Source organism: Rhinolophus ferrumequinum, chromosome 4 (genome assembly GCF_004115265.2).
Source record: "Rhinolophus ferrumequinum isolate MPI-CBG mRhiFer1 chromosome 4, mRhiFer1_v1.p, whole genome shotgun sequence".
Lineage (NCBI taxonomy): Eukaryota > Metazoa > Chordata > Mammalia > Chiroptera > Rhinolophidae > Rhinolophus > Rhinolophus ferrumequinum.
Window position 1 is genome coordinate 46,645,119 of NC_046287.1, and position 13,949 is coordinate 46,659,067.

General features: G+C 38.6%; 1 protein-coding gene across 1 annotated transcript in view; it reads left to right on the plus strand.

The window, feature by feature from the left end:
* Positions 1–13,949, plus strand: part of ITGBL1 (integrin subunit beta like 1) — a 193,671-nt gene that overhangs the window by 178,153 nt on the left and 1,569 nt on the right. The window contains exons 9-10 of the mRNA XM_033104269.1: positions 6,860–7,006; positions 13,156–13,269. Coding sequence (XP_032960160.1) covers positions 6,860–7,006; positions 13,156–13,269 — 261 coding nt within the window. The remainder of the gene's footprint in view (positions 1–6,859; positions 7,007–13,155; positions 13,270–13,949) is intronic.

A 13,949-nucleotide genomic window follows, 5' to 3' on the forward strand; every position in this document is an offset into this window, starting at 1 on the left:
GGTGTCCTGGCTTTTTGCAGAGTTATCCCAGGCCTGGTTAACTCTGGCAGCCATCCTCAGTTTGCCGTGTGGCCTCTCCCACACAACTCCAGGATTAGCACAGGCAACAAACAACTGCAGATCACTTTGTAGTTGCTATCAGGTAGCCTCTGTCCAGTAAAAGGCAGTAATGACCGAGGCCTGCACTGGAGCCCTTCCCAAGAGGCCCCAGAACCCACATACTTGGAAGTTGACTTCAGAAAACAGCAGAGCACCGTTCAAATAGCCCCACAAGTGGCACAACCAAAAGTGGTCTCCACAGGCACCAGTGCCCCTGGGGAGAATTCCACTAGTGGGGAAAGCCTCCCACACAGCAGCACATAAGCTGTTGTGTGGCCAATCCTGGCCACTGGATTGGCCAGATCCCACAGCCAGTCAGCCTGAGTGTCAATCCCACCCACTCATATGCCAATAGCAATCAAGGCTCAACTATAAAAGGAGAACACACAGAACCCACACAATGGACATACCTAGAGTACCCAGAGCAGGTGACCAGGGAGACTGTGCCAGTGGGCTCCACAGGACACCTACTATATAAAACCACGCGGCCAAGACTGGGAGACATAGCAGATCTACCTAAACATAGAAACAAACACAGAGAGGCAGCCAAAGTGAGTAAACAACGAAATACATCCCAAATGAAAGAACAGGAGAAAACTCCAACAAAAGAACTAAACAAAATGGAGTCAAGCAACCAACCAGAGACAGAGTTCAAAATAATGGTTATAAGGATGCTCAAGAAACTTAGTGAGAACTTCGAGAAAGAGATAGCAAGCATAAAAAATGGACATAGAAACCATAGAAAAGAACCAGTCAGAAGTGAAGAATACAATAACTGAAATGAAGAAAGCACTATAAGGAACCACCAGCAGACTAGATGAAGCAGAGGATCAAAGACAAGGTAGTAGAAAACACCCAATGAGAACAACAAAAAGAAAAACAAATCCAAAAAAATGAGGATAGCTTAAGAGACCTCTGGGACAACATCAAGCGTAACATTCACAGCATAGGGGTACCAAAAGAAGAAGAGAGAAAGCAAGGGATTGAGAACCTATTTGAAGAAATAATAACTGAAAACATAACTAACCTGGTGAAGGAAATAGACATACAAGCCCAGAAAGTGCAGAGAGTCCCAAACAAGATGAACGCAAACAGGCCCAGATCAAGACACATTAATATTACATTGGCAAAGGTTAAAGACAAAGAGAGACTCCTAAAAGTTGCAAGAGAAAGGCCAACTAGTATAGGCCAATAAGGGAGAAAGGCCAATAAGGGAGTTCCCATAAGATTGTCAGATGATTCCTCAACAGAAACTTTGCAGGCAAGAAGGGATTGGCACAAAATATTCAATGTGATGAAAAGCAAGGACCTACAACCAAGATTATTCTATCCAACAAAGCTATCATTTAGAATTGAAGGACAGATAAAGTGCTTTTCAGACAAGAAAAAGTTAAAGGAGTTCACCAAACCAGTAATAGAAGGAATGTTACAGGAACTTCTTTAAGATGAAAAAGAAGATCAAAATTATGAATAATAAAATAGCAATAGCTACATATCTATCCACAATCACTTTCAATGTAAATGGATTAAATGCTTTTCTCAAAAGACATAGGAGGGCTGAATGGATAAGAGAACAAGACCCTTACATATGCTGCCTACAAGAGACTCACTTCAGATTGAAAGACACACACAAACTGAAAGTAAAGGATATATTCATGGAAATATATTCATGGAAATAAAGACAAACAAAAACAAACAAACAAACAAACAAAAATCTGGGGTAGCAATACTTATACCAGACAAAACAGACTTTAAAACAAAGGCTATAACAGGCTTCTTTAAGAGACAAAGAAGAATCCAGTAATCCCACTTCCTGGTGTTTATCCAAAGAAACCCAAAATGCTACTTTGAGGGGATGTGTGCATCCATATGTTCATTGCAGCATTGTTTACAATGGCCAAGATGTGGAGGCAGCCTGGATGTCCGTCAATGGATGAATGGATGACGAGTAGGTTGTACATACGTGTATACAATGGAATATTGCTCGGCCATGGAAGGGAATGGGTTCTTGCCATGTGCGGCTGCATGGATGGACCTGGAGGGTATTGTACTGAGTGAAGTATGTCAGACAAAGAAAGACAGATGCAATATGATTTTGTTTATATGTGGAATCTAAAGAACAAAATTAACAAACAAAAAGAAACAAACTCATAGATACAGAGAACATTTTGATGGTTGCCATATGGGCGGGGTGTTTGCAGGGGAGGGGGCGGTGAAAGAAGGGGAAGGGATTAACAAGTACAAATTGGTTGTTGCAAAGTACTAATAGTTATGGGGATGTAAGGTATAGTATAAGGGATATAGTTAATAATATTGTAAGAACTATGTATGGTGTCAGATGGGTACTAGATTTATTGGGATGATAGATGGGAAGGGATGATAGATACGGGGGCAGGGTGAAAAAGGTGAAGGGATTAAGAAGTACAAATTGGGAGTTGCAAAATAGTCATGGGGATGTAAAGTAAAGCATAGGGAGTATAGTCAATGATATGACGATACTCGTACTCTAAGACCCAAAAATTCCACTGTTAGGTAAATGCCAAATAAAGAAAAAAAATTTCTACAAAAAAGAAAAAGAATTTCTCAAACAGATGAGGCTCAAAATAGAGCTGATTTGCTGCTCTCAACCTCTCCCTCCTGCAGCTTTCATAGTTTATAAATAGCATTATTATTCACAATGTTTCTCTAGCCAGAAAACTAGTCCTTTCTCTCACCTGCCACATCCAATTCAACAAATCTCAAGGCACCACCACCAAAGCAGATCTCCATCCACTCCTCTCCATTCACACTGTCGCCATCCTACTTTAAGCATCTATCACCATTCACTTGAAATAACACAATAGTCTCTCACTTTCCCCATATTCACTTTTTCCCAGCACACCTTAATCTCTCCTATTTAGCTGCCAAAATCAACTTGCAAATTGTAAATTGTATCACGTCACTCATACTTAACCTCTTCTATGATTTCCTATTTCTATCAGAATAAACTGGAAACTCCTTACCAAGAACAAATGTGTTGTGTTCTCATTCCTGAATATTTCTCCAAGTTTATATTCTTCTTCTAACACGTTGCCCTCTTTTCACTGCCTGTAACATGCCAAACTCTTTCGTATTCCAAGAACTTGCATTGCTAGCTGTCCTAGAACATTGTCTCTCTGGCTCTGTGGGTGTCACGGAGCCCTTCAGTGACTACTCTAGTTAACGGGGTTCTCACTGTTGAATATACTAGCACTGTCTTTAATTCTTCCACAGCTCAAGTGCATCTGTCCACTTGTTGTTACTTGTTTTCTCCCCTAGTAGATAGTAAGCACCGTAGGGTAGGTCTAGTACAATGCCTGGTGCATAATAGTGCTTAAATGAATGACTACAATTATTAGAGTTTATGAAGATATTATTGAAAGCTTTCCAAAACTTTTTTTACTAAAAGGAAAGCATGTAAACGGCAAATCAAAACACATAATTACCAATGCATTTTGACCATTGTCTGGGCTGATTGCCAACTTAATGTCCCAGAAAGATATGATAAATGAACTAATAAATAAAAAAAAATTACCTATTACATTAAATTATTTGCTGTGAGGAGCCACTTAGTTTTTATCAATGATATTCTAAGTCAAAGGTAAAATGCCTTTCTCTGCAGTAGAGGTTAAATTATTCTAGTTATGCCAAACTGAAAATAATTCTTACTAACACAGAGTCAATAAGAAACATGGATGTTTGAAATGTCAATAGCTCAATGAGCCAGTTACTAGAAGCTCTCTATTTCTTTCTTACTTTTCTGGTACCCCAGATTATCTGCCCCCAAAGATGGACTTTTTTTAACTTCTGAAGTAGACCTCACTTTACTTGGACTTTTGTTTTATTGAAGATACAATCTCCAATAAAGATACAATCATTTTAATAACTATTGATTGAATGTGTAGATCTTATGGGGCACTGATTCCATAACTTCACTCCACTCTACAGAAATAGAAATAAAACAGACATCCAAGAACTGTCCATTGTTCTTGAAGGACAGTCCATTAAACAGAAGATCTGTGAACATGTCCTGGATGCAGTTTATGGTTCTCAGTTGGGATTTGTATTTTAAAAAATCAGGAGATGTTGTTTAAAAATAACCTCAATCTTCAAGTGTTTTTTGAGGATCTACCACGTCTAAGGCATCGGGCTCAGCATTCTGAATACTACAGTGATGAATCAGAAGTGATTGCTACTTTCCAGGAATTCAGTTCGGAGATGGCTTTAGTTCATAAATAACTACATATCACAAGGTGGAAGACAGAAAGTTCTGTGATAGAGGTGAAAAATAAGGTAGCACAGAAATTCAGAGGAGGAGAAGATGAAGATGTAGAGCAGGGGGATGGCATTTCTATCACAACAAAGGCCTGAAGTCAGAAAAGCATAAAGAATGTGTAGAGAACAATGAGTAGGCAAGTTGGGTTAGATCAAGAGGTAAATGAAAGGGGAGAAGAGGAGAGAGAGAGTAAGGTTGGAAAAGTAGCTTGGGACTCTATTTCAGGACCCTAAAATATAAGGAAGGCTGAAGTAGGTAAACTTCATTTCATAAACATTCGGGAGTTACACAGGACTACATCTCAAGGCTGTGATGTGAGTAACGTGGTACTACAGGAAGCTATGGGCAAGAACATTAGAGAAAGACATGCCAGGAAGGTTTCTCAAAGGTTCAAGATGGTCATTTTGGAGGTAGTTTCAACAGGACCTGGCAACTTGTTAGACGAGGGGAGTAAGGGGGATTCAAACGTGATTTGAAACATTTTGAACTGGTTGACTGGGAGGAAAGTTGTGTCATTAAAATAAATGGACAATAAAAAAAAAAAGAAAAAGAAATGGACAATACAGAAGAGTAAATTTTAGAAAGAAAATTGTATATGCAAGTCCAGAAGTATCAATTTTGGATGCCGGTAGAACACAAGCTATGGAATCACAAGAGTGGAATTTAGGAGAGAGTTAGGTATTGGTGATACAGCCCAATGATAATTGTGGCCATCTGAAATCTTGTGATGTGATGAATTTTTCTAAGGAGAGATTATAGAGAGATAAAAGAAGATGATTCAAGATAGACTATTCGGGGATGCCTACATTAATCTGGTCAGAAAAGAAGCGAAGAATAAATAGACAAAGGAAGACTGTTGAAAGGATAAAGAGAGTTCAATGTCATGAAACCAATATAAGAGAGATTTTAAGAAGAAAGTGTCCATAAATGTCAAATGTATACCTTCAGACTACGCAGCAGCTAAAAAAGATAGGAATTAAGAAAAGGCTTCTAGATGTCTCAAATTGAGAATCATTATTTCCCAAAATGAAACATAGAGGCAATGTTACACAATGAAGAAAGAGTGGACATCGAAATCAGAGAAACTGGTGTCAAGTTCTGATTCTGTTTGGTTGAGCTATGAGATTTGTGGTAGAATTAGTTTATCTATCTGAGCCTCAGTTTCTTGACTGTAATGTGGGGATAATACCTGAATCAAAGGGCTATGAGATTAAATTAAATTAATCAACATATGAATAAGAAGAGGCTGTTGGAAATAGGTCTGTAAATCCAGGTCCCTTTTGAGTTTGCATCCCATTTGCTTTCCATTAACTTCCAGATGATCATGTGTTATGTAAAAACCTTACGTGTTTCCTGGGAGGTTAGGTTAAATTAATCATAACAATGACTTGCAAACAATTAATCGTCAACCACTAATCCCGCCTTGTCCAAAACTGAGTTTAGGAGGAGGCAGACGGAATAGGTTTACTCTTGAAAGTCCTGCCAGAGCGAATGGTCAAGATAAAATGGTGGCAACAGATCCAGAGAAGCTGTCAGTCTGAATCACGATGTCATGTGTCCCTGGGAATGACAACTGTGTCCGTGATGCTTGATCTGTATACCCTGCTGCTTAGAAATATGCTGTTCATAATAGCTACTCAGTAAAAGTTTGCCAAACAAATAGCTGTTTTGTTTGTTCTGTTTGGAGATAGCTGGCTGTGAGGTAATGCACATATACGAGAAAGAATAAAGTGCTGATTGGAAACAGGAAATTTAAATGAAAGTTGATGCAATCCGATAGGGTGTTGGTGGCAAGCAACGAGACAGATGTGTATGCCAGTGAATAACTGTCACAAACACAACACTGTATATATTACCAAAGATAAACATCCTCCAAACCAGGACCCCATGACAGAAACAAAAGGAAAAACAAGTTCCAGATATGAATCTAAGCCTCATGCTGTTTTTCACTTCTATGCAATAATAGACACTGTTACTTACACTTAGATCTGTTCTTATTTATAAGTAGTGAGGTACACAAAGTAATATAATACCAGATGCCATTCTTACAGAAATTAATGTTTTATTCTTATTAGTAAACAGTAGGATAGCAATGAATAAATACTAGGCTGGTCCATTGGTCTGGGTGTCATGGCATGCATGATGATGAAAAGCAGGAACATTCTATACCGATAAAAATGCAAGTGAGCATGTATTTTGGTAAAATTCTATTTTAAATTGTTTTAAGATTTCTTTCTTTCTTGAGTCCATTTCCTATGCTACATTCATGAAATGTATTATGTGAAACTAAAACTGTATTGTGAAGTTCTTTTTAAAAATTGCATGCCCAATTGACTGTGCATAAAAGGAAAATGTGCTTGCTTAATACTAAGGAGATCCTATGATTTACATATTTCTTAAAAACTGCGACTCATCTGGCTATTGACCCATGTCCTTCTCTCACCCCACCCTGTGACTGTTTCTCAGGCCATGGCACATGTTCCTGTGGTCGATGCATTTGTGAGAGAGGATGGTTCGGAAAGCTCTGCCAACATCCCAGGAAGTGTAATATGACGGAGGAACAAAGCAAGAGTTTGTGTGAATCAGCAGATGGCATATTGTGCTCAGGAAAGGGTGAGTATCTCTGCTGGAGCTTGGACTGGATCCTTGTTGTGACACATGGTTTCTACAGCAGCCATAGCAACCATCTTTTTCAAACTGCACTTGGCGTGAATGAAAACCACTCTGTCCTCTGTTTACACCAGACTTTAAACTTGAAAGTTAACCACGTGAAGTTTAGTATCTAAGAAAATAAAATGCATGAGATAGATTTCATGCAAAAAGATCCTCAGGTACTTGTAATATACAGCCTCATTGCTGAATGAAATAGAATTAATGATGTTTAAAGAAGAAAGTACAATAAGATACACTGGGTACTGAATGGGCCAAAAAAAAAAAAAAAAAAAAAAAAAGCAAAAGGATAATTGTTGAGTTCACCTGTGAAATAGCAGAGACCAGAACTGCAGAAAAGACCCTGGAAGCTCACGGGATTCTCACTAAATATTGGGGAGCTGCCCTGCCTGGAACTAGATGTCATGGAGCTTCCCAGCTCTCTTCTTCAGTTCAGTTGCCACCTTGCAGAACAGACTACTCCCCTTTGCAGACAAAGCACAGCTTTAGCTGAAGCTGCCTTTACACTCAAGCACCAACCCTGGGTCAGGAGTAGCACATAAATATCTTTCTGAAGAAGACAGAGTAAAGCCAAGTGGATCTGCTAGTTAGTGACAGAGGAGGTCTGGGAAACAGGCTGCATCATGCGGATGTGCTCCTAAACGGTGGCTGTTGCTTTACCTATTGCTCGAGGCCAGTATTATCCGGTTGAAAGAGGCATCTTAACATAATTGCAAAGATAAAATCAGATGGATGCTGGAACCACATTTGGTGCCCGGAAGAAAGCTGAAAATTGATACAAATATGCTCATTTCAATACACAACTGTGTGCTTGGTTTCCAGGAATTCTGTGTTTGAGACTGGTGTTGACAGCACTCTGGCAAAGAGGCCATGCCTTAAACCTAATGCAATTACAGCAGCCAGGTGGCACTTAAATGAATTTAAAGCAATCACTTTTTTCTCCTATTACATTCACTCTAATTCCAAGTCCCAAACAAGTCCCGCACCAGTTCGGTTCTCAGGGGCACTCAGCTCCTGGAAATACTTGCCTTAGGTTCAACGTCTGTTGGGAGAAACAAAAAGGAGGAAGGAAAGGTTAAAAGGAAGAGGCAGAAGGAAGAAATTCCAGAGGAGAAGATTAACAGAGAGAACCGGAAAGAGGGTAGGAACAGAATTAACCTTCAAGGGTAAGCAGAAGGGAAAAAAGAAATGATATCAAATCAGAAGGGAGTGTCCTGCCTATAAAAAACTACTGAGAATGGTTAACTTGTCTGAATTAGATTTGTATTTCTGAGTATAGCTCCAAACACAGATCCCTAAAGTTTAGGTACTTTTTCATTGGTTTTTAGAATGGCATTATTCTTGGAATAAATATTAACTCTTCATAGCAACTCTACCAAATGATGAAATCCACTTGTATTATAACATCGGTGTGCTTGTTCATATTTGTTTATTTTAAAAATTAGCCTGTGTGTGTGTGTGCGTGTTTACTAGACACACTACCAAATCATTAACATTGTTGATAAGCAGGCCTTTGCTCAGTCTGTCCAATCTCAAGTATAAGAAGAAAACACAAAGTCATGCTCACCAGTGTAGTGAATACCAGCCTTTCATGTCCTAAATTGAATTTCAAGCAAAAAGAGGGGTAGCTTCTTTTCAAGAAATAAACATAAACATTCTTATTAAAGTCATTACATTCTGTGGATTCTGATTTTTCAGCACCATAAATGTAGAAAATGCAATATTCGTATATATATATATATATATATATATATATATATATATATATATATACACTAAATATTGGCCCAAAGGCATTTCCTCAAATAAAACAAGAAAATCTCTCCAGTTTTTGTCCTTTCAAATTGTTTGCTTTGGGTGATGAAACTATGCCTAGAGATTCATGAAGGGTTGGACGAGTATATTCTAAATTATATATTTATCCTTCAATGGGTAGAGAGTTTTAGTCTTTGAACTCAAATGGGAATGTAAAAGCTGCTTCAAGGCTACGTGTTTTCAGGTTGGTGTCAGTGATGATTATGGGAATTCTGTTGTTTGCAGCAGCTGCCTGTGTTTTCCTCTCTTTCCTCTTATTCTGGAGTCATCAGCGCTGGCTTATAGAAGACAGGGACTACAAACAAGATCATGGAACTGTGCACTTTTGTAGGCGTGGAGAATAGTGGATGCAGCAGTTATTCCTGTCCCCAAGGAGGGTGCACCCCACCCCCACCTCAGAACCACAGAAAGAGTAACTTTATTTCATTCTCTAGTGGACAGGTATGAGTAGTGGGCCTGAGACCACCATAGCACACCACTTAGTAGCCTGTACCCAACTAAGTGTTTTCACCAGAAAGACAAATTTGAAACATGCACTTCCCATGAGCTGTGAATAAAGCCATCACCTCAGGAGACGATGAAGAAATAGCATTTTATTTCTTTACAAATTTATAGCCAAGACAATAAATCACTCCATAGAAAAATTTAAAACAAGATACATTGTTGTGACCTTCATAACAGATGGAGTAGTTAGTACAATAGTGAAAACTGCCTGCTTGGATGTCAGGTTGCAGCATTTTGTCAGGCTTGATGAATGAAAAAGGAAGTCCACTTTATTAATGGGGCAGCTAGCAAAGGTGCCTCATCCTTAGACTCAAATTGTTTTTCTCGTGAATAACCGGAGAGATGAGCTTAGAGCCAGGTCTCCCCTAAGTTTAGCTACCTTTGCCAAATACATGATATAATTCATAGGCTGCTTATTGGTTTGTTTGGGTATGTATGTGTATCCAAGGACATAATAACCTTTTGACCTTGGCAACTTCAACTGAGATCTCCATCATCACCTCTAATATTCCTAAAGATATTGAATGATGATGGCTATAATTGCATGTCATCAAATGTCTTCTTAGACTCACAAAGATACTGTGGAGTCCCACGACATACAAATAAGTCCAAGTTACACTTACACCCACCCACCCACCCACCTCTTACTTCCACCCCACAATGATCTGTTCTCCATCCTTGAAAAGAGACAGGGTAAATGTTATGCTTCAAAAACTGCCCTTAGGCCAGTGGTCTAGTTGCCTCACCCAACATAGCTGTCAGTCAGAGCAACAGGAACACACAACTCATTTTTGAAACTACGTGAAAGTTCTTCTTGTGAGAGGCCTCACGCATAGGCAGATAGATAGACGGAAGAGTAGACTGAGTTGGATTGAAATCTTAGGTTAACTGTTTATCGCCCGTGTGGCTGTGGGCACTTCCCTTATCCTCTCTGTACTTCCATTTTCTCATCTTTGAAGGCAGAATTTCATTTCTTTCCCTTTCTTAAGTCCTAAGGATGCTCTGAAGATAAATGAGAAAATATGGCTGATTCCCCAGAAATGGAAGCCAGTAAAGAAGCACAGAAGACAGATCAGAGCCTTTTTAAGGGTCCTCATACTGAGAAAGAAAATAAATGGATTAGTGGTGTTGTGATCATGAATTTACCACCCTAGAGTTCTTGCCAAGATGGACCAGCTGCTCCTTGTGACTGGATTGAGTCTCCTGGGTGTGAGTGGGTCCCAGCCAGCTGAGCTGAATCATCAGTCACCTCTTGGCAGTCATGTGGCTTATATCTGTTTGACAGAATCCTCTCCCTCAGTTTTTCCCTTTCCAGAGATGGGCAATTTGACCCCCAGTTATTGATGAAAACAGCCAGAACACTCTACAACAAAGATGCTGTAAGACATCCTAATAACGATCACCCTGTGTTATTATTACATGCTATGCTATTCCTAGTTTCACAAGCAGTAGAAGAATTTCCTACCTCTAAGATGCACTGAGAACTGACAAACAGGAAAGAACAACACAGCTGGGGAAAATGCTGACCGAGGAAAGCTAGTTTTTCATAGCACATACAAATACGAAATACAAAAATCAATCCCCATTTTTCATTCTAAGTATTTCAGTGACTAGTAGGCTTTTGGAACTGGAACTTACTCATCAAATAGTCTATCAATGTATACCACAGTAACTTTAGCTGAGCTTTCCAGTTTTAGGAAAACTCTTCGCTATGGTCTGAAGCTAAGCATTCCAGAAGCAAGAGCAGTGCTTAGAATAATTCCAGAGCCAGGGGATAAATTTAAGATGAAACGTAAGATCTTTCATGAATTGTGGAGGGAAAAAGGATATAGTAGGAGTACTACATGAATATGATGGACATATACAGTCATTTACTTCTGCTTCTGTCATAGAAACGATTTTGCAAAGTAAGGGAGATACTGTTTTGGAAACAATGAAAAACAGTCAAATTCTTCAAATAATCTTCCACTCATGAAAATAAAGCACTAAATATGGTCCCTTCTGAGGAAATGTTCAGGGAAAAGTCAATGAATTTTTTGCTTGCAGATACAGTGCTAACCATTTGCAAAATTAGCAGTTGAATGTTGAGCACTTTGTGCCTAGAAATTTGAAAGGAAGTCTTTACAATTAGGATACATTTCTAAAGAAAGAAACACTGCACCTGGATGAGACCACTCACAGACTGACCCCAGTGGCCCAGCCTATGGGCCCAGTGCAACCAGCAGGCTATTGGTCACTCAGTGGAACCGAAAGTTTTCTATTTTGCTCAAGAGCATGTAAATCAACCTAGACCCTCAGGTAAACAAGTTAGGACTAAGTGAAATCATGTTGTGGTCAAGCAAGAAGTTAATAAATGTAAATGCATTTCTCAGCATATAACTAATTCTGACTACTTTCTTACCTTGAGAAGTGTGACAAGGAATGTTGAAAGTTTAATTTGGCGGTTGGGGATTCTTGCAGCTAAAGTGCATCCACTAGTTTCCATGATACGAAATACCACGAAGTGCTTGATTCATGGGACATGTTTATATGAATCCTTTCATCAGCTCAATAATAAATATAAATTCCATTCTCTAATCATTTTTATCACCCAGGTTATTAACTTAGTTTTTAGTTACTATGTTCCATAGAGGCACTAATGATTGATTCTTGCCTCTTCCCAATATATTTTGAATTTACCAAGTCTGGAATTTTGTTAACTATGTCAAAATACTTTTTCTACTTCACATTCTCTTAAAGTGATAGCCGTCTTCAGTCAAAAGAAATCACATTTGGAAAAAAACACACAACTAATCCAAGGAAATAGAAGAGAGGGGATGTCCATTATATGTGTGTTTCTTTTTTTAATTTTAAAGTTGTCTTTACTGTTATTATAGAATTCTGCCATGTGATGGTTTTTTAGCCTGTCATGTAAAGACATTTAGACTGAGAGAAATTTCTTCTCTTTTTCACACCATTTAATTTCATATTATTTTCTTTGCTTCTAAATGTACCATTAATAAGAGTGCTTCTCATTAAACCAAAATACTTTTAATAATCAAAGAGCAAAATTTTAATAAAGTAGGAAGTAAAAAGAGGGGGAATGGATGAAATAAGAAAGATGGTTGAATCTAGAGCCTCATAAAAGATGAACATTTGGGGAGATTAGAGCTGGCATTGGTTATGGCAGGAAATCCTGAGCATGAGATTTGATAAATCAAACATACATGAGTGATTGTGTATGTACTTTTAGCATTTAATGAGCCACCCTATATGCAGGTGTGTCCTTATTTTAAGAAGACCATGTAAACAAAAATCTCAAATTATAAGCACAATAATTTAGTAGCTGTTTTAATTAGAAAACGTTATAATTATAAAATGAGGATTCATTTAATAGAACTTACTATTCAATTCCTTTAAAGAACAGAAACCTTTAAAACTTGATTCAATTCAGAAAAAAAAAAAGTAACATCTATTTTTGAACACCTTTTTGGAAGGCCATCTATAAGAATCAGCCACATTCTGCTCTCATTGACATTTCAACCAGACTGGGCCATGGAACATTTGCTCAAGGCTAATTGCAACTGTCTAGATCCATAATGAAGCCTTTCCTGGATAACCTTTATGAATTACAGTAAGTAAAGCTCCCCTCTGAGTAACCGGCTATTCAATAAACTTTTACCTTTGGAAGAGAGGTTATTAGAAGCCTATTGTCAGTGCATTGATGGTATTCTATTCTAGACAGAAACCTTTCGGTATGTGGTGACAGCCAATAATACCCTTTGTGATTTCAGGTTCTTGTCACTGTGGAAAGTGCATTTGTTCTGCAGAAGAGTGGTATATTTCGGGAGAATTCTGCGACTGTGATGACAGAGACTGTGACAAACATGATGGGCTGATCTGCACAGGTTCAGTATTGACCCACTCTAATTGATCCATGCCACAGTTTGCAATGAAGAGGGATGACACCCATCACACACAGCTGTAGATCACTGGGCAGGAGAGCTTCCATGGACTCAAGGGCCAACTATTAAAGCAACTGTACGGGGAGGTGGGCAGTCGGGAATAAGCTATATTATTCCCAGGCATAGAAGAATACAAAATAATGAATACAAATTATATGATTTTAGGGAAAATTCCACGATGTAACCCCGCCACTACTTACACAGATGCAGTTACGTACTGAAAAAAGAAGAGTTCTCTTGACCACCATTTCACTTTGCACATGGTTTAGGGAATGGAATATTATTTTAAACAGGACCCAGCTACCACTAGTTGGTTGGGGTGTGCCTGTGTGTTGTGGGCCTAGGAGTATGAAAAAAGTTAGGACTGTAATAGATACTGCTATGCCAAGTTATTGACTCCTACTAACAGGTTATAAAATACATTTTCTTAAACAAGTTACAGGGGAAATAGAGACATGTATGTTTGTTCTCCTTGTTTCTAGCTGAAGGTAAAAAATGAATATTTGTGAGTCATTAAGCTTGACATTCACTTTCTGTCCATCCCTACTACACAAGTCTCCTCTTCCAGCTGATTACTCAGACTACCTTATACTATGACAAGCAGCTTTATGTCTTTTAGCATT